This window comes from Chlorocebus sabaeus, chromosome 26 (genome assembly GCF_047675955.1).
Source record: "Chlorocebus sabaeus isolate Y175 chromosome 26, mChlSab1.0.hap1, whole genome shotgun sequence".
Taxonomy (NCBI): domain Eukaryota; kingdom Metazoa; phylum Chordata; class Mammalia; order Primates; family Cercopithecidae; genus Chlorocebus; species Chlorocebus sabaeus.
In genome coordinates this window covers 1,848,140-1,873,123 of record NC_132929.1, presented here as the reverse complement: position 1 = coordinate 1,873,123, position 24,984 = coordinate 1,848,140, and the positions used below count along the sequence as shown (strand labels likewise).

At 48.1% G+C, this 24,984-nt stretch overlaps 1 protein-coding gene across 2 annotated transcripts in view; it reads left to right on the top strand.

Moving 5' to 3' along the window:
• The first annotated feature begins 1,788 nt into the window (after window positions 1-1,788).
• The window catches only part of GABRA5 (gamma-aminobutyric acid type A receptor subunit alpha5), an 81,734-nt gene continuing 58,538 nt past the window's right edge, over window positions 1,789-24,984 (top strand). The window contains exons 1-6 of one of the 2 annotated variants that reach the window (XM_008017338.3): window positions 1,789-2,451; window positions 3,794-3,853; window positions 4,235-4,394; window positions 15,942-16,063; window positions 18,244-18,311; window positions 18,415-18,635. In XM_008017338.3, coding sequence (XP_008015529.3) covers window positions 1,803-2,451; window positions 3,794-3,853; window positions 4,235-4,394; window positions 15,942-16,063; window positions 18,244-18,311; window positions 18,415-18,635 — 1,280 coding nt within the window. In that variant the 5' untranslated portion in view covers window positions 1,789-1,802. Of the gene's footprint in view, window positions 2,486-3,793; window positions 3,854-4,234; window positions 4,395-15,941; window positions 16,064-18,243; window positions 18,312-18,414; window positions 18,636-24,984 lie in introns of both variants that reach the window. The other variant, XM_008017339.3, reaches the window with a different exon arrangement.

The window sequence follows — 24,984 nt, the reverse complement described above, 5'->3', positions numbered from 1 at the left end:
GACCGAGGTTGTGTGGAACTAGGGTGCCCTCTACTGTCTTCCACAACGATCACGTCATTGCTTAATTTCATTCAATAAAGAGAAAATGCTAATGGAACGAATGGGAATTCAACGGATAGCCCATTATTTCTCAGCACAAATACAGAATTCCATAGTAAAACAAAAATCATTGAAATGGTAGTAAGTACTCTTCTAGCAATGTGAGTTTCTATAAGATTCTGATAGGCCTTACGATTTCACTGTCCCCTCAGGGCAGTCCATCTAAAGTGAGGCTATGTTATGTTACATAAACACTAGGAGGAGAGAGAGTGGCATACCATTTCATTACAGGGAAGAGAAAAGAATGTAAGCAACATGCTGAAATACAATGTTAAAGAATGACTCTAGCTTAAGATGATTTTTATATATTCAATAATATGTGTTGTGTGGACATAAAGCTGATAGAAAGTGTACCAAAAAAATGGAAGTTTTAAACATAATCCGTCAAAAGAACATATTTACTTACAGCTGACATTTCTTTTATTGTTAAGAATGAATGTCTATAACCCTTACTAATACAAAAGTCATCCCTTGTTTATATACATTTATTTTTGCAAACTCACACTGAACAACTTTGTGTGACAAACTGTGAAGTTTTAAATTTACCAATTCTTCCAACTCTTTGATTTGCATTATGCTGTTTAATCCTGAGAGAAGAGCAGCTGTCGCTGGTATTAGGTGTTAGAATTCCAACACCTAATAGGTGAAAATTATATTAGGCTGATTAACGTCTACCAAGGAATTTCACCCTAGGGGTACATCTTTTGAGAAATTAGAAAACGAAGAAATGCATGTGTTCAATGGTCCATTTTAGCATTAGAAAATTCAAATTAGCATCTTATTTCATTCATATTTCCTGAAGAACCACTGGAAACAGTTATTTAATAGTGTGGCTAAATGTATAGTCAGAGAAACACTTCCTGTATATTTGCACATTTATGTATATTTATGTCCTATTCCTGGAATAGATTTACAAGTTCTATTTTTCAGAAAATTTCAGAGTTTCTGGAATGTGCAGAAGTATTAGCAGGTAACTTAGATTTGGAATACACTGTATTAGAGATAATTGGAAAAATGAAAGGCTTCCTACACTGGAAGGTCAAAGATCTTTCCTGGAGGGGAGCTAAGAATTTGCCTTTACTTACCATTATTCTGTTAAAAGAGACTAAGAACAATGTAGTTTCACAAAAGGAATGGGAGAATGGTGTAAGTAAACCTCCCCATCACGTTCTCAGTGGCTTTCCTTTCAGTCTTGAACGTTTTCCACTGGGTGTTACAGTCGAGAGCCCCCCACCTCCTGAGGAAGCAAGACCCCACAACCCCTAGACTATGCGCTCTTGCTTGTGTTGTTTGAAGGGTCCCTGCTGCCGCGCAGTTGTTATTAATGCCACCCTCACCTCCCAGGGACTGCACCACTAGGACGGACGACACACCGACGGAATGACCATAGTAAGACCCCATGTACGTGGCTAACGAGGCAGTGACCCGATGTGGCTCGGAAGCCCTGCTGGGAAGATCCCGCCCCTGGTCACCCCAGACGCGCTCTCCGACCTGCACCCCCAGGGCCCTTTCCCGTTGCCACTGCGGCTTGTTGTCAAGAAACAGAACTTCAGAAAACCCCCAGATAAACACTGCGTTAGGTGAGGATTTCATTCTAATCGAGTCCAGTGTGACCCTGGCTGTCCCTCCCTTAGCAATGCATACCTGTCTAGAGGGAGATGAAAACACTGTCCAAGGCCAGTTTCTTTCAGAAGCGCCTAGAGATGCGCATGTACAGGGGTGTCATGGAGCACCCGGGAAGGACCAGGCCTGGGCAGGGAGGCGCTGGGGCCGACTCTAGGGAGCACAGCTCTCCAAGTCCCGACCTCCGTCACCCGACTGCTGAGCCTGCCCTCCCATCCCTGCTGTACAAGGGAGCGCTGGTGACTACTCGAGGCGCTGAAGACACTGCTGAGGGCCCTGAAGAAACTTCAGCAGAGCAGGGCCTCTCCCCTTGCAGGCCGAGCGCGGGCCCTGCGCCCTCCCCCTCCGCCGAGCCCGGCCGAGGGCGCGTTTGCGAGAGTCTGGCGGCCTCTACCGGAGCGCTCCGCAGAGGGCCGCTGCTCCAGCCCGGAGACGACATGTGGCGCTCGGGCGAGGTGAGAGCGGGCGCGAGTGCGCCGGGGGCGCTGGGGGGCTCTGCGGCGGGCGGCGCGCGGCCCCGGGCGCGGCGCGGAGCGGAGCTGCAGGGCGGCGGCGGGAGCGCGGGGCGCAGGAGCCGCTCCGCCCGGGAGCGCCGGGGAAGTTCGCGCCGGCAGCATGGGGCGGTGACGCCGCACCGGCCTTCCGCGCCTGCCAGCCGGGCGAGAGCAGGCGGAGGAGAAGGAGGATGCACCCTCACCGACGGCTCGCCTCCTGGGGCCGGCGCGCAGGGTGAGCCCTGGGCGCGCCGGGCCGGGGCAGTGGGGTAAGAGGACGCGAGCGGGGAAGAGAACCGGCGGCCCCGGCTCGGTCCGCACCCCTTCTCCTCGGGGCGCCGGGGCGGCAGGCTGCGTGGCCGGGGAGGAGAGGTGCAGAGCAGGCGGGGCGCGCGGCCAGGCCAGAGCGCAAACTTTACCCCGGCGACTGCGGGGCTGAAGCCGGGCACGGAAGGGCGCGGGGTCCGGGCGGCTCAGCCCTGCCGGACGGGGCACCGGGGTGCGGTGACCAATTGGGGGTGGGGGACACCCGCTGCCACCATCGCAGGAGCCGGAGGGGAGAGATCGCCCACCTGGAAGGCCAGCGTCAGCCCCGGGGCTCTGAGGCGCGCGGCGTCCCGGCGCTGCTCACGGGGTGGACTCGGACCCCGCGGGGGTGGCGCGCGCGTGTCGCGCGGGGTGCTCGAGGCCAGGGGACTCGGAGCCGCCGCTGCACCGCACGCTCCCAGCCCAGGAGGAAGGCGCTGCCGGCGGAGCGCTAGGCTCGGACCCGGGGCAGGAGCCGGGGAGGTCTGCGAAAGCCGGGAGCGAGCAGGGGAGGGCCCGGGAGCTGGAGACCCTCGGCGCGCCGCTGCGGACCGGGCGGGTGGCAGACCGCGGGTGCCAGGGCGACCCAGGCTGCGGCTCCGCAGTGCAGCCCCCGCGCCCACCTGCCCTGGCGCGCCGGCCCTGTTGAGCCTCTGTGGGGGTCGGGAGGGTCGTGGGAGCGCAGCCTCTCCTGGGGGTCCCTGGCTCGGGGCTGAGGGGCGGCTGGAGGCGCCGCCCGGGTTTCCCGCATGCAGCGCCGCGTGCTCGCCGCCTGGCTCTGGCCCCGGCCCCGCGACGAGCCCCAGGACGCGCCCAGGCGACCACCGCATGGCACCCTGCCCTTCTTGGCAGGAGTCGCAGAAGGCCTTCGCTTCCGAGGTGGAAGTACCTGTTGTGCCTCCCAATTCCGGAGTTTGCGGGGGTTGGGGGTGGGGGGGCTTGCTGGGAAAATGCTTCTTTTCGAAGGATTCTGTTCGGATGCCATGAGCACCGATTTGCGTTATGCGCATACTGAGAAATGCGCGTTTTCGCGAAGGTTGGTCGTTGAGCCCAGGGACAATGTCTGCCTGGATCTCAAATGCATTAATGAGGGTCCAGCACTGAGCGGAGAGACTTCCACAGATGCAGCGGTTAAGTTATGTAGTCACGGGGACCGAATGCCGGGAAAGTAGCCACACTCTTTTATAGGCAGTTGTTACAGTATTGTGATCCTGCAGAAAACCTGTTTCTTAAATGTGCTTTTCCCCACTTCTTTCCACATACTTTCTCAGTGCCTTGCAGAGAGAGGAGTAGCTTGCTGGCTTTGAACGCGTGGCAGATATTTCAGAAAGGTAAAATTATTGCACTTGTGGATTTGACGGATACAAAATACAGTCGCTCAGATAGCTAAAGCGTTTATTTTAATAATTGGACTAATGGTTTATTTGATAACATACTGAAAGACAAAACAGACTATTTGAGTGGAAAACAATAAATTAGGATGATTCTGCACCCTGACTAGAAGCAAAAATAAGCCTTTTGTTACTTATTTTTCTGTTCCAACTTACTGCCCAGTGAGGGTGGTGGAAAATACCTGGTGTGCAGCTGTCCTGGGGAAGGACAGCAGGCTCCTTTCTTTGCAAATTGTTGTGATAGCAGTGTGATTTCATTCCAGGAACTGTGACACAACAGCATTGATGTTCACGTGCTTCCCCGCTTTGTGTGCTTTTCAGCTTCAAGATCAAGCTGGAGAAGGGAAGAGTTATTCCCCCATATTCACCTGCTTCAACTACTATTCTTATTGGGAATGGACAATGGAATGTTCTCTGGTTTTATCATGATCAAAAACCTCCTTCTCTTTTGTATTTCCATGAACTTATCCAGTCACTTTGGGTAAGTTACCATCTGTGCTTTTATTTTATGATGTGAGGGACACTGGTGCCTTTCAGACATGTTGCAGGAGCAGCACATCCATTGAGCAAGCCCTCGCCTGCCACCATTGCAGCCCCAAGCCCTTCACTTGTTGTAAATAAATGGAGTCCTTGCCCTGACCCACGCTTTCTTCCTGAGCAAGGCTGCTCCTCGCGTGGGGTCTCTGAAGTGAGTCAGAGAAAAAAAGGCAGATTATGTTTTCAGAAATGGAGCTGAAGATGAGATCCGAGTCAGCTGTGATTCTTCCTACTCAGGTTAAAACAAGATTCAGGAGTTCACGTGCGTGAAGGATAGTCACTGCTTGTTAGACAAGGCAGTGCCAATATTTCAGTTGCCCTCCGCAGTTCCATTATGCAATCGAAGTTGCCCTGAAAGCTAGGCCCATGCTACTTGGCATTGAAAAGGACTCACAATGGTCCTGGCCTGAGCCAAGGCCCTAGGACTGTGACCATCTGAGTGCAGGTGCAGACACTGTAAACCACAGGTGCCCGGAGATCTGAAAGACATCCCCGAGGTTCTGGCATTATCATTTCCAGTAACCCCTCTTTTATTTTAGCCTTTAGTATCCGTATACCAACTCTAACCTCTTTTTTTTCATGAAACTAGTGATAACGGACATGGTGGATGAATGTTCTTAGGAGGCTGCTGTTCCTGTTCTGACCTGTGCTCCAGAATTGTTCTGGTTAATCAAAAGGATTGTAACTTGAAGTTGATGGCGTATAATTAAGAAATTAAATGTCAGGATGAAAGTTGCCAAGCATTAGTGCTGCAAAAATGGAGTCCAGAGGTTTCACAGCCTATCCACATTTATGTAAATCATCACGGATGGAGAATAGACAGTGGCTTGGCAACAGCCTGTAGACAGCCTTTCCATCCAGGGGAGAAAGAGGGCATCCCCAGGGCCATGATGTTTTTTGTCTGTCCTCTGTACATTTTCTGCTCTTCTGACTCTTCTATGCAGAGGAAGGGGTGGATGTGGGGGCCTTGCTCAGGTGCAGTGGCTGGTAGAAGACCGCACTGGGACTGTAGTCCAGGTCCACCCGGGTGCAAGCCTGAGCCATCAGCTCAGACTTTGTCCAGCAGAGCTGAGCTAAGGAAGATGCCTGTCCCTCACCAGCAGAACAGGCAGTGTGTGCACTCTGACCCCACTGACAGGGACAGGTGTGTGGCATGTCTCAGCGCTTTGAGCCATTCTAAGTATTCCCTTGGGAAAGAGCAGGGGCTGTGAATATTGCCTTGCTTATCTTGAGTGGACACCTCCCTTCCTATGCCTTGGGACTTTTTTTTTTTATCTGTTAAATGAAGGTTTTCCTTTACAAGTTCTCTGCAACTGTCAAAGCCTGTAAACTAGCATGTTCACAATGTTCTTCTGAATGAAATATCTGTACATAAGTGAAATCACATAGAATATTCAAATTTGTCAGCTAATGCATTAGGTAGTTGGTTTGTTTGATAGACCACATATATTTGGTAGCATTTTGGAGGTGAAGAGTATGTCAGGATTGGAAACTTATATTTTCTTATGTTTTTTATATTTTCATGTATTTTCTTTAAAAGGTCTTGGCTAGTCCAGGTGTGGTGGCTCATGCTTGTAATCCCAGCACTTTGGGAGGCCAAGCGAGGGGCGAATCGAGATCAGCCTGGCTAACGTGGTGAAACCCATCTCTACTAAAAATACAAAAAATAGCCAGGCATGGTGGTACATGCCTGTAATCCCAGCCACTCAGGAGGCTGAGGCAGGAGAATCTCTTGAACCCAGGAGGTGGAGCTTGCCATGAGCCGAGATCATGCCACTGCACTCCAGCCTGGGCAACAGAGCAAGACTTTGTCTCAAAAACAAAACAAAACAAAACAAACAAACAAACAAAATCTTGGCCAAATGTATTATGAATTTTCATTGAATAAGCGTGAAATAGTTTCACTCCCTGGTAGATGCAGGTCTGAAATAGGAAGTAATGTATATAAGGACTTTAGCCCCAAGAAGCAGTTATGCTTTCTTCTTTCGTTCTGTAGCTTTCTGAGGTCATCTTCAAAATAGAGGGGTACCTTAGTCTCTGAAAGCTAACACTGAGTAAGTGGTAGAATACTCCTCAAATTTTCCAGAAAATTAACTGTTGGAGCAGCTTTTAATCTTTTAGGTATATGGCCAGTAGTCCATCATAAAACAGCACCTACTAACTGCAGCAAATACGTGAGATACAGAAAACGATAATAAAAGGAATCTCTTTAATTCCGCCATCCAGAGACAACCATGCTTCCCATTTGGTGCACTGACTTCCCCTTGCTTCTGCGCATGTTTTTATACAGTGGGATCAGGCTGTGCAGTTTGGTACTGTGCTTTTTTCATATCCAATCCATTTTTACAATTTCTTTAAACGTACTAGTTTAAATGGCTGCATATTTGACAGGGCAAGGGTGCCTTGTGTTAGCTTCTTCCCTAATTGGGGATGTTTACTTAGTGAATGATTTTGCTGTTATAAATTTTCCTGTAGTGAACGTATTTGGCTTACAAGTTTTCTTAGGTATTTGAGTTTATTTATATGAGAAGATATTTTCGTAAGAGGAATTTTACATCGGGTTCTTTGAGCACTTGTCACTCTTGACCCTGTGCGCCCAATTGCTTTTGAAGAAGTGGGGTTTCTAGCAAAGCGGGAAGCCAGTTTCACACATTCTGGCCAGCAGGGCATGTTTTTCAACAGCCACAAAAGACATCATCAAATACATCAAGCCCCTATTTATTTCTCTTCCTATAGGAGGCTCCTCTCACTTGTATATTATCTAAATGGACTTAAGAATAATTGTGTCAAATCCCAATTGAAGTTTCCTAATATTGAGTTAACTTTAAATCTTGAAAAAATAGCTACCACAACGTGGAACACCTGTCTTTATGTTTCGTGTTTTGGTTTTGGATGAATCCTGGGAGCTACTGTATGAGCTGAGCACCGTTAGCCCATCTTCTGGCTGGGAAGGAGGGAGGATGAATGCCTGACCTTGGAAGTCCGGAGTCCTTACTCGGAGCTTCCTGTGTGACTGTGTCCCCTGTTACTTCTTGGGCTCCCTGACTTGAATGCACACAGTTTGCAGGGTAGCTCTGGATCAAGCCAGTATAGACAAGAGGGGATATAATTCTAAAAGGTAGTCCCTGCTTCAGAGTGGAGAGAGTTTTCAGTACTTGGGGATTAGGGGGAAAAAGAGTCTGGGTCAGCTCTGTTTATTTTCCCTCCAAAGAAAGAGTTTATGTGATTGGCCTCAAAAGAAAGGGGAAAGAAGAAGCATCAAAGGGTTTAATTTGAACCTGATTCCAGGACAAGAGAAGTGCTCACTCCTGAGAGACCAGAGAGCTGGCACAGGGTGAGGAGGGCTACAGAGAATCAGGCAGGGGAGAAGAAGGAAAAGAAAAGGTGTAGGGCTATGTACGTGGACCAAGTCGAGATGCAGTGTTTGTGAAATGTGTGTGGCACGGGCAGTTGGAAAATTTACAGATGTGATAAGTGCAATGTACTTGGTGATTATATGGGATAACTGATGTGAAATCACTTTGAAAATACATGAGTGTTCTTCTCCTTCTCTTGGTCATATTCTAAATTTGATTGGAGTCACCAGCAGCTCATTTTCAATAGTCTTTCTAATTCTTCTGTTAGTTTTAACTTATAGAACAGAGCCCGAGTCAAGCATACAATACAATAAGGCCCTTTTTGGACACTCAGCCCTGTGCTAAAGTTCTTTTGATGACCTGGGATTATTTGAGGCATTCTATTTATTTTAGTAAGACCAGTAAACAAAAGTACATAGTATAGAAAAACCAGTACAGAAACAATATTGGCACCAATATAATGTCAAAATACATAATATTAAATTTAAACTGGAATTAATTTATCATCATTAAGAAAATCATACTTTATCAGACCTGATAGACCAGTGACAATTGTGAGATAAAATTGAGGATTATCAGCTTTAATAATAAAGTCTGAGTCCATTGATTTTATTGTCTTAAGTATATTTTGGAGGTTTACTGATTGATAACAAATCTGCGGAACAATTTTATTGTGTGGGAGCTGCAATTCAAATAGACTTTGGAAAACAATATTTTATAAGCAGCAATTAAAAGTGTAGGTTCTTGCAGAAGTGGCTTTTGAACATGAACAGATCGAGTCTTCTTTATCTGTCTACACAAGTGTGCCAGTGTGGACCTTTGGTTCTGTGAAGAGAGCCATTTCATACGCGCATTCAAGGACAGTTCCCTTCTTTTAAGTAGAGCAGAAAGTACATTGTCTCTGAATCATGCAGGTACTCACGATATCTTTTTAAATGGAAAGTTCTCCCTTGTGAATCCTCAGATGACAAATTCTTCCTGCACCATAGCTGCGGGTTCATGAGGCCCGGGACAAACAGTCATGGTAGCAATCCTAAAGGCACTCAGAAAGCCCACTGAAGCAGGTAGCGGGAACACAAGTGATGGTGCGCCTACAGACTTCAGCGACCCTCAGAAAGCCAAAAGGCAGTTCTTGCATGTGGCAAAAAAAAGTAGGTGGTTAAAACAGGGCTCTAGGGGAATGTCCAACATTTTTTTAAAGGTACCCAAGGAAAATAATTCCCAGTTGTCTGCTTTATAAAGGAAACTTTCCGCGTGTTCAGCAGGCACTGAGCAGGCAGGAGAGTCGGCCAGCCAGCGCTCCGCCAAGACCGTCTGGCAGTCAGCTCAGGAGTGAGTCACCGGCTCCCTTCAAGGGGAGAAGGAGCTTGTGGGCTTTGGGTTTTTACAAAGGTTCAAATTGCATCAGATGCTCATTTTAATTAATGAGAAATTTCAGAGGAAAGTACTAGAAGCAAAAATAAAAAGAAATCTCATCAGAGAAGTCTGGTGGTAGCAATGATAATTATCAGCATGTATATGAGTGTATCTCCTTAATATTCAGAATGCATTTTTTAAAAAATGCACCCTTTAATTTACACATAATTCTTGATTTTCAGGTGAAAAGAGCTCAGGCATTAGAGCTTAGAGAAGTGTGTCCAAGTTTCACCTTCTGAAAGTGGTAAAAGCAAGGGCTCCCTGAGAATGCAGGCTGGGCTAGTGCGCTCCACTGCAGGGCCTGCTCCAGAATGTCCTAATTTTTATTATAGCGCCCTGAAGTGGGAAGGAATGAGGGGAGGATTATATATGGGAAACCAAAGAACATCCTAATCTAGAACTCACATGTTTACCACTATGAAAACATTGTCTACTGCAGCCCGAATAAACTCCACCACAGAATATAGATTGTGAACTGGAATGCTGTAGACAAAGTTTATTTGCTAGTGAGAGTAAGACCTGCAGTGAAACAGCCTTCAGCGGTTCATTGAAAACTCCATTTTATTTGTATTTATTTAACAACCTATTTTAAAATCAAAGGCCAGTCTAAAAGTGAATGAAGCACAGAACCAGTTAATTTTCAGTTTTAATAAGAACAGTTGGGCCATCACTGTACTGTCAGTTCGGTTCCTGTTTCAGGACCGATGGTGAATATTTAGGATGGCATTAAGTGTCATTTTGACAGAGGGCAGTCTAGATGCCCGGCTTCCATCTCTGTCCACACGCTCTCTGTGTGATGTCAGAAGAGTTACTTCTCCTGCCTGCAGCTCAGTTTCTAATCTCAATGTGGGATCAATCATGGGTCCAGGATCACAAGGCTGGTATGAAGGATCAATTGCCAACCTATGCCAAATGCTTATGCAAGCCCAGGTCTGTCAGGGGAAGGTGTGCTAAGTGCACCAAGCCATTCTGGGTACTGTGACCAGGAGACTCCTGGGGTTTACTGGACCCAGAGTGTGAGATGGCGCCTGGCCTCAGCCTGAGCACAGCAAGGTCATTGCCTTGCCCACATCTGCAATGTCTCCCTCACAGGGGCCTCCTGGGGGACATTGCCCTCCAGCTACACCAATGTGGATTGTGCCCTCACTATGCACCAGGAACTGTTCCAGGTACTGAGATGCACAGAGCAGAGCAGGGGCAGAGTGGGGCCTGCCTTCCAGGAGGGTGCACTCTGGTGTGCACGGAATAAGTGTCAGTAGGTTATGGTGATTGCTATGAAGAGTGATTCAGAGTAAGAGACAGTGCGTGTGCTAGAAAGAGATGCTTGAGCAGAGATCTGAGGGAGGTGAGGATGTGAGCAAAGCTGTTGGCAGAGAAACCTGAACTGGCAGGAGGAATGGCGGGTGAATCCCAGGCTGTGTGGCAGGTGCATGCTTGATGTGTTAGGAACAGCGGAGGGGCAGGCATGAGGAAGGGAGAGATGGGGAGAGAGCATCATCAGGGAGGAAGGGCTGGGGTCAGGATCATGTTCCGAAAGTAGGCCATACAGGGGAACATCAGGAAGGACAGTTGACTTTTATCTGGAAGGGCAGAGAGGGCCACTGGGTGGTTTCGAGTAGGTTTGAAACATGATCCAATTTAGATGTGACAATGATGTGACTTAAATGTTGAAACTCACTCTGGGTGAAAGAATAGGATGGAATCTGGAGTGAGGTGAGAGGGGGTTAACCCAAGACACAGTGGGGACAGTGAAGAGGTGATTGCAGGGGCCCAGGGGAGTGGCTGTTTTGGCCAGCAGCATTAGTTGATGGGTTATTGTGGGCATGAAGGAAAGAGAGAAGTCAGGGATGACCCCTAGGTATTTTACTAGAAAACCTGACAGGTTCACCTGCCTGTGATTGAGCTGGAGAGGGCAGGAGGGGGAAGAGGTTTGGGTACAGAAGGTCACAGGTGCAGTGGTGGTGTGGGAAGCCCCTGGAGACACTGCTGGGTCTCCCAGTGGATGTAGAGGTCTAGAGGACAGAGAGGGACTGGGCTGGGGGTGTGGACCTGAGGTGTTTCCATACATTGGGAAGTATTTAAGCCACTGGATTGGATGAGACAGTCAGAGGTTGAGTGCAGACAGAAAGGAAAGGGTGTCTGGATTGTGCCATGGGGCATGCTTGTGTTCTGAGGTCAGGAAGGTAAGGGCGGCAGCAAGACTGGGGGGAAGAGGCAAGTGGAGAGAAAGATAGAGCTGCCCCTGAGCTCAAGCGGAAAGGTCTTGTAGGAATGTTGCCCACAGGTCAACTAAGCTGAGGACCAAGACTTGATCTTCAGGTTTGGCCATGTGGAGTTCATGCCTGGCCTCCGGAAGAGAAGCTTCCTTGGGATGCAGGCAGTGAAGGCCTGGCAGAGTGATTGCAAGAGAAGGGAGGGGAGGCAGCGGGGTTTGCTCATATGGACAAACCTCCCAGTGAGTTTTCATGAGAAGACGGGCAGAGAATGGAGCAGTGACTGGAAGGGAATATGGGGTGACTGAAAGGCTCTTTTGAAGAGTGGTGATATTAGAGCAGATGTGTTTGCTGATGGCCATGGTGAGAGAATGGGGAGAACGTGTGTAAGGACTGGGATGGAACATCACTGTGTCGTCACCTATGCAGGACCCCCAGTGTGTCTGGAAGGAGGGATGGGGCTGAGTTGAGGAAGGAGGGCAGGGTGGGAGAGGTGGCTCTGGCCTATGGGACCATAGGGCTTGGGTTTTACCTTGTGGGCAGCAGGATTCTAAGTCGGGCAGCAGTGTCAAGGGCAAGAATGCAGAACCTCCATGAAGAGTGAGGCATGCACTTCAGCAGGATTTTGGGAGCTGCAGGGAGAACTGGGGGATTTTGGGATTTGGCAGGAATATCGGAGAGTTCTAGCATGGTGTTCCATGGCACAGACTCAGAGCCTCATAAAACAATGTGGCGTCTGTCCATGTTTTCTACCTTAAGAGGGGAAAGCTATTATTTGGAACCCTAGGATTGACCCTCACTGTCCAGCCAGTGTGCATCTTGGTTTTGTTTTTCTGTTACATTGCTGTTATTTTTCTAATATGGTGCTTAAGTGATGGGTAATGGGCGTTTGAGGAAAACATCACACAATGGTGCTATTTAGAGGTACTCATTTAATGACCCGAAAGTAACGGACAAGTAAACGGAAGAGACATTTTTTAGAAGTCATTAAATACTGGGGACGAACAAAATTTAAGAAGACGGATAAGCTGCAGCTTAAAACAAACAAACCCAGTTCAACGTCCAAAGTAATTTCCAATCAAAATATGTCTGCAATTGCCATTATCGAACTCACTCTACGTAAGTCAGAAGTGGTCATCCATATAAGGAAGATTACATCACAAAGAAGCACATCACACACTGCCTTCACTAGCACCCGTCGTGGAATGACAATACCGAAAAGACTTTTTCTTCTCCAGAAGTGACGCCACAACTTGTACTCTTTCAAGTACCAAATAAGGAAAATGTTGGAACTGAGAATATGGCATAAGTGGGACATGTTTTGTAGAGAATATGCATTCAATATAAGGAACTAATTCCTATTTTAAGAGAACCTAGTGAATTAACCCAGACTAAAATTGAAGGGTAAGTCACCAAATTTTCAAGTATTTCTATTATGTCTAAGACTGTTGTTAGTAATAGGGATATAATCTCAGCTCACAAAAATTCACTTCCCCAAAGAGCGGAGCCTTTACTTGTCCTTGAAGCACTCGTGGACTCTGGTGGACTCTGGTTGACCTCAGGATGAGCAGAGCTCCTGGACTGTACTCAGTGCAGTTAAGCAAAGCAGAAGTGGAGTATCGGCGAGTCCAGGCTGCCTGCTGACCCTAAACGGAGTGAGCACTTCATGGGCTGAGGACATCTTGGTTTCCACCTGTAGGACTCATCCGTCACACGCTGCACAAAAGTGGAGTGTCGGCAAGTCCAGGCTGCCTGCTGACCCTAAACGGAGTGAGCGCTTCATGGGCCGAGGACATCTTGGTTTCCACCTGTAGGACTCATCTGTCACAGGCTGCACATTATTGCTCACCAAAGGCGTAGCCCTGGATTTCCGTGTTGGTTTTCCAGTGCTTTCAATGAGCCAAAGTGGAACAAAGCCAGCTGAAGTTCCTCCTTAGCTTAGCAGCAGTTCTTAAAGATCATGTAGCTTGATAGAGGCCCTAGCCATTTCCCCAGGCATCTGTGAAGGTCTCCTGTATGAAGGCACTTACACACCAGGGGCTGAGAAAACATAGCATTTGCCTTCTATGATACAGCAAGGGCCTTTCTCTCCATGTCTGTGAAAGCGGTGCTTTTCATAACCACGCACTGCAGAGGAAGCATTTTTGAGGATGGTCTATGGACAGAGGAGGGCCCCCAGTTCATGAAAAAACAAAAAACAAACAAACAAAACCCTCTGCTCCTACCCTGACAGGCATCGTCAGAGCTTTTTAAGAATCTGTTTCTTCCCTCCCAGCAGCTATGTTCAGTTAATACAGCAAGGACAACACTGCAAATCCCCTGCGGTGGCCCCTGTCATACAAAGAAAGGTCTACAGGTAAATGCAAAAGGCAGTTATGACAGGAAAGGGCAGACACTGAAATTCCTCCAAGAAAAGTGTAATTATGTGCAGATGTGTGTAGATATACCGAAACTAATGAAAATAATTTTGATCAAGAAGTAAAATCCGAGCTTTGAAATTCTTAAGCATAGCATTCTGTTCCACCACTGTGGGAATTGATTAGGGTATTTGTGAGTGGGATTCAGAGCCTGGTGGGATGGTGTTTCCCTAAAACTGGCAGAGCAGTGTGTCTTTATCTCTGCTTCTGGAGAAAGCCATGGAAAACAATGTTCACAGAGACATCACGGTGGCTGCACAGCCTCCGAATGGTCAGTCATGAAGTCAAGCCCTTGTCTCTGGACAGCCAGGGCTGTTACCATCTAACACAATTTAGGAACATTTTCACAACAGAGAATGGAGTAGCTTAGAAAACTTTAATTTCAACATTAAGATTTGCTTTTTCTACTACTACCTCAATTGGTTCGATAAAGAGACAACAAGGATCTTCCAAAAATTGAGCACCTGGACATGGCCTAAAATTGAGTTGCAAACTCGACGATAATTATGAAGTCCATCATGAGGCCAGATCTGGTTTGACCAATAGTTACACAACTAGGTAGGTACAAAATATAACCTTCTTTCTTCCTCCCACAAAACCCTGAAGAAGAAAGCTGTTCACTGGAAGGAGCTATGCTAGGCTTAGTGCTTTGTCTTTCTGAAGTGTGCAACTAACCATGGATGTTAGAGAAAGGGGAATTTAATGTCTTTAAATATGAAATCACAGAGTTAAAAAAGTATACGTCTGTGGGCTCCATACTAACAGGAATGAATTTTAGCTTGTTAGAGCTTCAAGTATATGCATTTTTATGGTGATGTGAAAATTAGATCAAAAGAACTTTATTCTTTTATTCTTTATTCTCTTATTCTATTCAAAAGGGAATAGCTTTAGGGCCAGCAAAGAATTGATCTGTTTAGATGCAATCAATGAAAATGACTGACTTTTAAGAACAGGGTGGAGCAGACAGGCATCGATTCTGACCTCAGCATCTCTCTACTGCTGGTGGCTCTCAGCCCGGATTTCAGCCCTTTCATGGGAGAGAAAGCGCCTTAAGCAGAGCTAGGGCCCCACAGCCAGCCACTTCAGGGAAGTACCAGGAATCACATGTTCTTCTCCCAAGTGCCCAGGGCGCTCACTTCTTGGGAACCACAGCTGGCTTTCAGTTTGGTAAGTCCCCTTGAAGCCAGATTTGCAGTCCAGTGCTCAGTCATTCAAAACCGGTTGCTATTTGCACATCCGAAAGCAGCTGTGGAAACCTGAGGTGGGATCCATGCTCTTCAGCTGTGGGTCTGTCTTCTGGGCCTGTGGTCTCTCTGTCCCCCCGATACCATCCTCAGTTTGTTTAGATCTGCTAAGGCAGTTTCTAGTTTTGTTCTGTTCATACCACATAAGCTTTTGGAATCTGGATAACTTAATTGAACAAACAAAAAATGTTCTTATGTCTTCCCTGAGGCTCAGCCCACTCTTCTCGAGGGTTTATTGTGACGCTGGGTCCCACAGAATGTGCTGGGAGCTGGCCCGCTGAAGGGGCAGGACCCCAGAGAGGACACAGACTCCATCATGTCTGTCACTCACTCCCCAGTCCTGGCATACCATTCACAGCACAGATGCTCCCGTCCAACTAAGGATGCAGCGAGGTTTGGGCACAGCGTCGCCACCACGCCCCAGTGCCCAGTTGCAGGTGACTCTAGCAATACCAGAACTCGGTTTTTGTGTGTTTAAACCAAACTTCTGAAATCCCCTGTGAGTGGATTAGGCTCGGCCAGTCCATGCGCAGTGGCTAATCGCTAATTGGTTGTTTAAAACGACTAAAATATTGACATAAACCAACTCCTCAGAATCACAGAATGATAGACTTTGAGCCTCACGTTAGGTGGTTGGATAACTAGCCCCAAGCAGAGTAACCTTGGATGTTCAAGAACTGAGGTGTATCGAGGCCAAATAATCCCCTAGGCAGTGTGGGAGCTGTGTTCTCAGATCCTCGTCTCAGGAGACAAGCCTCCATGTGACTCCCTGGTTTCTGTATCTTGAGAGGAATTTGTAAGAAATAATATGTTTTAATGCTTTCTCTTGTTTCTCTTTTTAAAAGCTTTTCACAGATGCCAACCAGTTCAGTGAAAGATGAGACCAATGACAACATCACGATATTTACCAGGATCTTGGATGGGCTCTTGGATGGCTATGACAACAGACTTCGGCCCGGGCTGGGAGGTGAGTGTGCTCTCCTCGGCTGAGCCCAGCGAGGATCTAGGAAGGGCTTACGCCTCATCTCAAGCTTGTGTTTGCGCTGATTCAAACAATTCCTGAAAGAGCTTCCCTGCCAGGATTTTGGTTTGATGGCTGTTCCACTCTTGCCAAGGATCATGCCTCCTTTGTTATTTTTTAGACACAAGAACCTGGGGGAAGTGGTCTGCCCCAAGCATCTTTGCAAAATCCCCTGTTCCCAGATAATCTTAATGTCTAGTCTGGTTAACTTAAGGAGGAACCGGCTTTTAGGTGTTACTAATGCTGAGATTACCCTATGTTAAGAAATAATATAAAATCAACCTCATACTCTTTATCTATGCGAGTCCTTTTCAGAAATCCACTGTGGAATGCAGTCATCCTTTATAGCTTTATGGGTTATACATTTAATGCTTCACTGTGGCCACAGTCCTAGTATTTACTTTGACTTTATGGAATTCAATAAAAATGAACTGATGTAGATTGCTCTCGGTAGGGCACACCTGGCACAGCTTCACTGTTGTGCTGAGAATTGTGTGCAGTTTCCAGTTTAGATGTGGAGTCTGAACTTGTTGGGTTAGGTGAGGTAGACACTTTCCAGTGAATACATTCTTGGAGGAAATGAGGTAGACACTTTCCAGTGAATACATTCTTGGAGGAAAGAATTTAGTTCTCTAGTATTTGCATTTTTTTTTTTTGGAGATGGAGTTTCACTCTTGTTGCCCAGACTGGAGTGCAATGGCATGATCTCAGCTCACTGCAGCCTCCGCCACCCAGGTTTAAACGATTCTCCTGCCTCAGCCTCCGGAGTATCTGGGATTACAGGCGTGCACCACCAGGCCCGGCTAATTTTAGTATTTTTAGTAGAGACGGGGTTTCACCATGTTGGCGAGGCTGGTCTCAAACTCCAGACCGCAGGCGATCCACCCTGCCTCGGCCTCCCAAAGTGCTGGGATTACAGGCATGAGCCACTGTGCCCTGCCTAGTATTTGCATTTTTAACAGGGAGATCCACTTAAAGCATGAGTGGCTACTCTTTGCCTTTTGGGCACAGGCTCCTTGACAGTCTCCTACTCTGCCCTCTGAATTATGTTCCTAGGCCTCTGTGCCCAGCGATCCAGTCCCTTGAACACACTCAGAAGGGTCACAGCATCTAGAGGAGCCCTAAGCTGCTGTCAGTGCTTGTGGTATTCTGTCATCCTCCCTGCCTTCCAGTCCTGCAGAGTGGGAGGAGACCACGGAGAGCCTCCCAGGCCACCCTGCTGGGGCTGGCATCTCAATGAGGAGACAGGCACACTGCATCATACAACACACAGCATCACACAACACACAGCATCACATAGACACCTGCCCGCGCACAGATGCACTCCATGCAGACGGACGATCATCACAGCGCCAGCTGCAGGAGAGGCAGGCCCACAGTGCGGCTGGAAGTTACTCGGTGTGGGCTGGGGTGCACTTTGAACTGCTTCATACTCATGACCTCGGGGACTTACAGGGCACTGCTAGTGCCCAGGGAACCACACAGGTTTTTCCCCAAATATTAGCCACTTTTATCACTTTACCTATTTGCAATAATTTTGTTTGAAATCAGTCTCCCACGATAGGGCTTTCTATAAGAATAATTCAAAATGCTGCATAAGGAGAAGCGGGTCTTCCTTCCTGTCTCACGGCACACTGGGCACATTCTCATCATCCTTTCCCAGAGACCACCCAGGACCTCCAGCTTTGATTGGAAATTCAGCTCCCCTCATCCTGAATTGTCCGACCCTTTTTAAAGCCCCTCTCTGTGGTGACAGCATGGCTCTAAGCTGCCCGGCTGGCATCATTGTTCCAAGTTTACAGAGGAGGAAATGGAAGCTCAGGTGTTTGGAAAACCCCAAGGCCGCACAGCGAGGCCTCAGCCCAGCTGTTCCCAGGACTGCTCCCCAGGAGGCAGAAGGAGGAGGAGAGCCAAGCCGTGTTCTGTAGGATGGGAATTTCGTTTCATGGTATAGTGGGGAGCAGCTTGGTTTCATCCAGCAATTGTCAAGTCCTCCAAGTTTACGAAACGCGCTGCAAAGGCCCCTGGTTGCAGAGGGTGGCACTGGTTAATGGACTGCGGGCACGAGCGTGTGACAGACGCGCAGGTGAGTCGGTGCAGCCGAGGGACCTGTGTCTGTGTTTCAGAGCGCATCACCCAGGTGAGGACCGACATCTACGTCACCAGCTTTGGCCCGGTGTCCGACACGGAAATGGTAAGTCCCGGGGCATGGCTGGGCAGACAATGCTTCCTCCGCCCCGCGGGCCCCGCCCCGGCCCCGTGCCCTCTGACCTGCCTCGGGCCTTCCTTTGCACTAGGAGTACACCATAGACGTGTTTTTCCGACAAAGCTGGAAAGATGAAAGGCTCCGGTTTAAGGGGCCCATGCAGCGCCTCCCTCTCAACAACCTCCTTGCCAGCAAGATCTGGACCCCAGACACGTTCTTCCACAACGGGAAGAAGTCCATAGCGCACAACATGACCACGCCCAACAAGCTGCTGCGGCTGGAGGACGACGGCACCCTGCTCTACACCATGCGGTGAGCGCCGGGCGGGAGCAGGCGGGGCAGGGGACGGTGCGGGGGCAGATGCGGCAGGTGCGGCAGGTGCGGCAGGTGCGGGGCAGGTGTGGGGCAGGTGCGGCAGGTGCGGCAGGTGCAGGGCAGGTGCGGCAGGTGCGGGGCAGGTGTGGGGCACGTGCGACAGGTGCGGGGCAGGTGTGGGGCACGTGCGGCAGGTGCGGGGCAGGTGCGGCAGGGTGCGGGCAGGTGCGGGGGAGGTGCGGCAGGGTGCGGGCAGGTGCGGGGCAGGTGCGGCAGGTGCGGGGCAGGTGCGGCAGGTGCGGGGGAGGTGCGGGAGGTGCGGCAGGTGCGGGGCAGGTGTGGGGCAGGTGCGGCAGGTGCGGGGCAGGTGCGGCAGGTGAAGGGCAGGTGTGGGGCACGTGCGGCAGGTGCGGGGCAGGTGCGGGGCAGGTGCGGCAGGGTGCGGGCAGGTGCGGCAGGTGCGGGGGAGGTGCGGCAGGGTGCGGGCAGGTGCGGCAGGTGCGGGGCAGGTGTGGCTGCCCATCCTGCAGCGAGAGCGGCGCCACGGAGCTGTTCCGACGGCAGGTCTGAGACGGCAGCGCATGTGTGCTGGGGGCTCCCCCTTGCCATCTGCCCACACCAGCGCTCTTGGACGTTCTTTCCCTGGGCTGCCATAGGTCCGTGGCCGTTTGTTGTTCGGACTCGTTTATTGGGTTCAAGCTCAAGAGCATCTTTGGAACCATGGCCCAGATAATGTCAGACAGGGAAAAATTATTATATAAAACTTAAACATCTAAGGAGGATAGGGTGTGGTGGCTCATGCCTGTACACCTGTAATCCCAATACCCTGGGAGGCTGAGGTGGGAGGATTGCTTGAGGCCAGAAGTTCGAGATTAGCCTGGGCAATATAGTGAGACCCTGTTTCTACCAAAAAAAAAAAAATCACCCAGGCGAGGAGGCATGCACCTGTGGTCCTAGCTACTTGGGAGGCTGAACTGGGAGGATCGCTTGAGGCCAAGAGTTTGAGGTTGCAGTGAGCTATGATTGTACCACTGTGCTCCAGCCTGGAGTTTGAGGTTGCAGTGAGCCATGATTGTACCACTGTGCTCCAGCCTGGGTGACAGAGATCCTGTCTCGAAAAAAGAAAAAGAAAAAAAAAGGAATTTTTTCTTTTCTTTTGTTGCAATTGTGTAGCCTTTGAAAGTTTTAAAAGCCCATTTCTCACATGCTTGGATAACATTCCAATGTTGAGGTTAAGTTTAAGTGTTTATAATTTAAATGGACTGTTCGTCATTTTTTAAATTTTGAATTATTCATTGCCTTGGGTAAATCAATAAAATGATCAATGAGAAAGACTCCTTTAGAGTTTTTCAAAGTTTCCAAAGTGGGTCTACGGAAGTAGGCTTCAGAAAAAAAAAAAAAAATATATATATATATATATATATATATTTGAGACGGAGTCTTGCTCTGTCGCCCAGGCTGGAGTGCAGTGGCGCGATCTCAGCTCACTGCAAGCTCCGCCTCCCAGGTTCACGCCATTCTCCTGCCTCAGCCTCCTGAGTAGCTGGGACTACAGGCGCCGCCACCACGCCCGGCTAATTTTTTGTATCTTTTAGTAGAGACGGGCTTTCACCGTGTTAACCAGGATGGTCTCGATCTCCTGACCTCGTGATCTGCCCTCCTCGGCCTCCCAAAGTGCTGGGATTACAGGCGTGAGCCACCACGCCTGGCCCAGAAAATATTTTTTAAATTGAAAAAAACAGCATTAAAGTCAAGTTTAAAAAAGGAAGCACATTCCTTTTGCATAGATATTGGAATTTCTCTGTCTTGCTACAATTTTTCACAGTAAACTTTATATTTAAAAGTGTAATCATAGTAGAAACTAATATTGATGCTTTCATCTTTGGAGGATCTGTGTTTCCTAGTATATGCTCTGGTGAATACTCGGACACACTGTGTCCTGTTGACTAAAGGGGAATAAAATCAAGCTTTTAAGGAACTAAAGTTAATTTTGTTCAGAGGTCTTAGAGGGGACTGCAGCCTGAGGCCTGTAGCCTGGGAGCTGCCCTTTGGAGAGGGTTTACCAAGGGCTCCTCGCAGTGTTTCATCCCTCTGCTGTGCACAGGTGGTGGATGATCAGCCTGTGTAACATCTCATCACAGCTTGGGTGCAAGGGCACATCTGGTTATGGTTTGCAGAGGCATAATCACTAACCCCCTCAGACCTTACTTCTGTGTAGGAAAAGGCAAGGACTGGTGCTTTCATCTTGTAAAGAGTGTAGTGACTCAGGCAAGAGATGTGGGGGCCGTGTGCTCTATCCTGTTTGGGCTTCAAGGGTCTTTCTGAAGACACAATCAGGGGCTTTGTGAAATGATGCTGGCAGGTGGAAATGAGCAAAGGTGACTTCTCTCACATTTGTTGCCTTGTCTCACAGTTCCAAATCTATTTGGCAGCAGGACTGTCCTGGTAACAGCCCGATAAGGAGCTGTGATGAGGGAGCCTAGAGCACACATCTTGGCATTTTGTCTTTCCTTGCATTGATCTTCAACGTGTCTGCCCAAAGATGGAGATGTGAGTTTTGAGCATCAGTGTCCTTGGACATCTCCTTGTTGATGTAGAGAGGTTTGTTGAAAAGCTGAGAAATATTGCAAGGGTTGAGAATAAGTCCTTAGCCATCAGTCCATGGAAAAAGGAAGGGTTTGGAGAGAAGCGCGTGCAGTCTCAGCCCTGTGTGTAGACAGCAGGTGTGGAGACAGAGGCCAAGGTGTTGGAGGATGTCTGAGAGTTCACACAGGGCTGGGAGGAATGCTGGATTTGGTTACTATGGGGATCCCTGTGTTCTGATCATGGAATGAAAATACACTCCCGGTCCTCATTGGACTAGTGCTGTTGATTCTCATCCTAATTAAATCTAAATCAAATCTTTGGATCCAAAGCCTGAAAGGTGTATCACAAGATATGCAGTTTTTTTTTTTTTTTTTTTTGGTTGTTGTTGTTGTTGTTTTTGAGATGGAGTCTCACTGTGTCACCCAGGCTGGAGTACAATGGTGTGATCTTGGCTCACTGCAACCTCCGCCTCCCGGGTTCAAGCAATTCTCCTGCCTCAGCCTCCCAAGTAGCTGGGGTTACAGGTGTGCGCCACCATGACCGGCTAATTTTTGTATTTTTAGTAGGGAGGAGGTTTCACTACATTGGCCAGGCTGGTCTTGAACTCCTGACCTCAGGTGATCCACTGGCCTCGGCCTCCCAAAGTGCCGGGATCACAGGCGTGAGCCACCATGCCCAGCCAAGGTATGAAGTTTTAATTCTAGGAGACAATGGGGCACACTCTCTCCTCTGAAACATTGTTGCCTGAATGGGATGGGGAGTTAGTGTCATTCCTTACAAGGGGGAGAGGCAGGAAGGGGGCCTCATACTGAGTCTGTATAGCAGGCAACTTCACAGACACAGTGTCCTTCAGCCCTCAGACAGCCCTGCCAGCCAGGTGACACTGTGACCATAATGGACAGGGAAAGTAAGGCTTAGGGGTGTTTGATAACCAGCCCAGGATCACACAGCTAGTGAGGAGGTCACAGGAATTTGAGCTCAGGTCTGAGCAGTGTTCTTGTCTAATCCACCACATCTGAAAATTCGAGGGACACAGCATCATTAGATCAAGAGTGGTTTTTTGGGAGTGTCATGCCCAGAAGGGAGCCAAGGAGAGGTGAGAACCAGAGCGACTTGCCAGTGGTAATTAGTGGCTGTTTGTGCGGAGGAAGAGTCTGCTAATGAGCTGCAAGGTTGATAATGAGTTTTCTTTTTCAGTCATATACAACATTTGGAAAGTGGAAATAGTTCCACTTCCAAGTGTTATGAATTTTAATATGATAGAGCTCTAGCTAGAATGCCACAGCAGTTTTACCCATGGATTTCGCAAAGCTGGTGAAACGGCTATGCAAACTACTGGTGAACTAGGAATCACTAAAGCACTAGCTAGAACGCTACAGCAGTTTTACCTATGGATTTTGCAAAGCTGGTGAAACGGCTGTGCAAACTACTGGTGAACTAGGAATCACTAAACCATGAATCACCCCATGGTCGAGCACTTCAGTGCCAGGGCCCTTCTGGTCGGGAAGACGCCACACTGTCAAGTCATGGAAGCCGATGGTATACTTTGATCCAGTCATGCCCACATAGTATCCATCTCAAGGAAATAATTAGGACTATGGAATAAGATTTATGCACAAAGGTGTCTATTATATTACTTACGATACCAAACATTGGACGAAATATGAAAATTTGGTTAATTTTTCAAATAAAAATGTATCTTTAATTTTTTTCAGATGTTGGACCTAAGTGAAAAGACAAAATATGAAAGTGGAGAACAAACTAGGTTCCCATGATGCTATTTATTTATTTATTTATTTATTTTTGAGACGGAGTTTTGCTGTCATCCAGGCTGGAGTGCAGTGGTGCGATCTCGGCTCACTGCAGCCTCCACCTCCTGAGTTCAAGTGATTCTCCTGCCTCAGCCTCCCAAGTAGCTGGGATTACAGGTGCTTGCCACCATGCCCAGCTGATTTTTGTATTTTTAAAGTAGAGACAGAGTTTCACCATATTGGCCAGGCTGATCTTGAACTCCTAACCTCAGGTGATTCACCCACCTCAGACTCCTAAAGTGCTGGGATTACAGGTGTAAGCCACCATGCCCAGCTCCCATGATGCCCTTTTAACCTGAGACAAACATCTAGAAATATTTGCAGGAGTTTGGTTACCATTTTCTTAAAATTGACTCCATACAGGTTATTGTACTTAAATACAATTGTTTTTTTAAAATTCCCTTTTATTTTTAGTTGACCCATAAGAATTGTACATCTAGATGAAATATAGACTGATACGTGTATTCAGTGTATAATGATCAAATCAGGGTGATTAGCATATCCATCACCTCAAACATGTACCATTTCTTTGTGTTGTAAACATTCAAAATCCTCTCCCTCTCTTCTACCTTCTTGCAAATATACAATAAATTATGGTTAACCATATTGAATAAGATTTTTAAATGGGAAATCCCTGCCATGCTTCAGAATTCTTTTAAATTAGTATTCAGAGATACGCACAATTGAGTGAGCTGGAATTCTTTACAAAAGAGATTCAAAAGAGGCTGAGGGAATGTATGCTGTTTGCTCCCCAAATGTCTGGCAGTGAGCCTGAGGCATTTTTCTGGAAGTTATCCATGATATTGGCTCTGAAGAACTTCCTACCATGAGTGGGTCATGCATTCACTGAATTTTACCAGTGAAATTCAGCAGCTTCTCAGAATCAGCCCAAAGACAGCAGCAAACATCTCCTATTGCATCCTCTAGAGGCTGCCTATAAAGTACTGAACAATTTCTTTGAGGACCATCTTTCAGCAAATGGAATGAGCCATTTTACAGAGCTGTGCCCAGAGTTAGGCTTCCAGCATTAGGCAGGGCAGTCAGATCACTCCAAAGAAGCTCAGAGCAGTTCCTCCCCACCACACCTTCCTCTGTAGGGCTGGAGAAGTTAGGGAGCTGAACCCCGTGACTGGCCTGAGGTCATCTAGGGTCCAGATGGATGACCGTCCCTTAATTATTTTCTTGGGTGAGGGGAGGTATAACTTTTGGTTGTCATTGTGTAGCAGCAGGTCCCTAGTCCCCCCCAGATAAGTGCCTGAAGTACAGGGTGGCCACCTGTCTCAGAGACCACACCAGATCTGACCATACATATACCACTATGTAAGTTATAAAGAGCATATAGAGATAATAACCAAGTGAGTTGGGAGGCCGTGGCTCCCTTTCAGCTCCCGTCTTCCCACACCTCCTAAAAGTGCCAACTCATGTGAGAACACACAGTGAGGGTCACCTTAGGGAATGTCCCCCTGGTCTTTGGTCCCCTGGCAGGAGAGCAAGTCCCCTCCGTAGGCTCTTGTGACTGCGACAGGCAAGGAGGGAGTCCCTAGAAGGCTAGCTCTGCCTGCGCCACGTGGTTCTGCCTGTCTCAGAGAACCTGGCCGCTGCTCCACCCAAGCTCACTTGCCCGTGCCTGTTTAATAGAAAGATCTGGGCAAACATTGTAGAGTGTTGACAGTTTTACCATTGTAGTAGAATACGCTGCACCAAGTAAAACAACACTAGACAGTCGTGCACTGAGTACCAAGCTGCATCATCTCTTTTGCACACTATGCTGCTTTTACTTTAAGGAAGACATGTTTTTATGATTGCTTACACTCCATTTAGATTTTCCCCATGAATGGAAACCACTGCTTAATTCATGAATTGGGGAAATATGTAGTGAAAAGATTGTGGACTTTGGAGTCAGGCTGACTTAAATTCAGGTCCTGATTGTCATTTAGTAGTCATGAGTC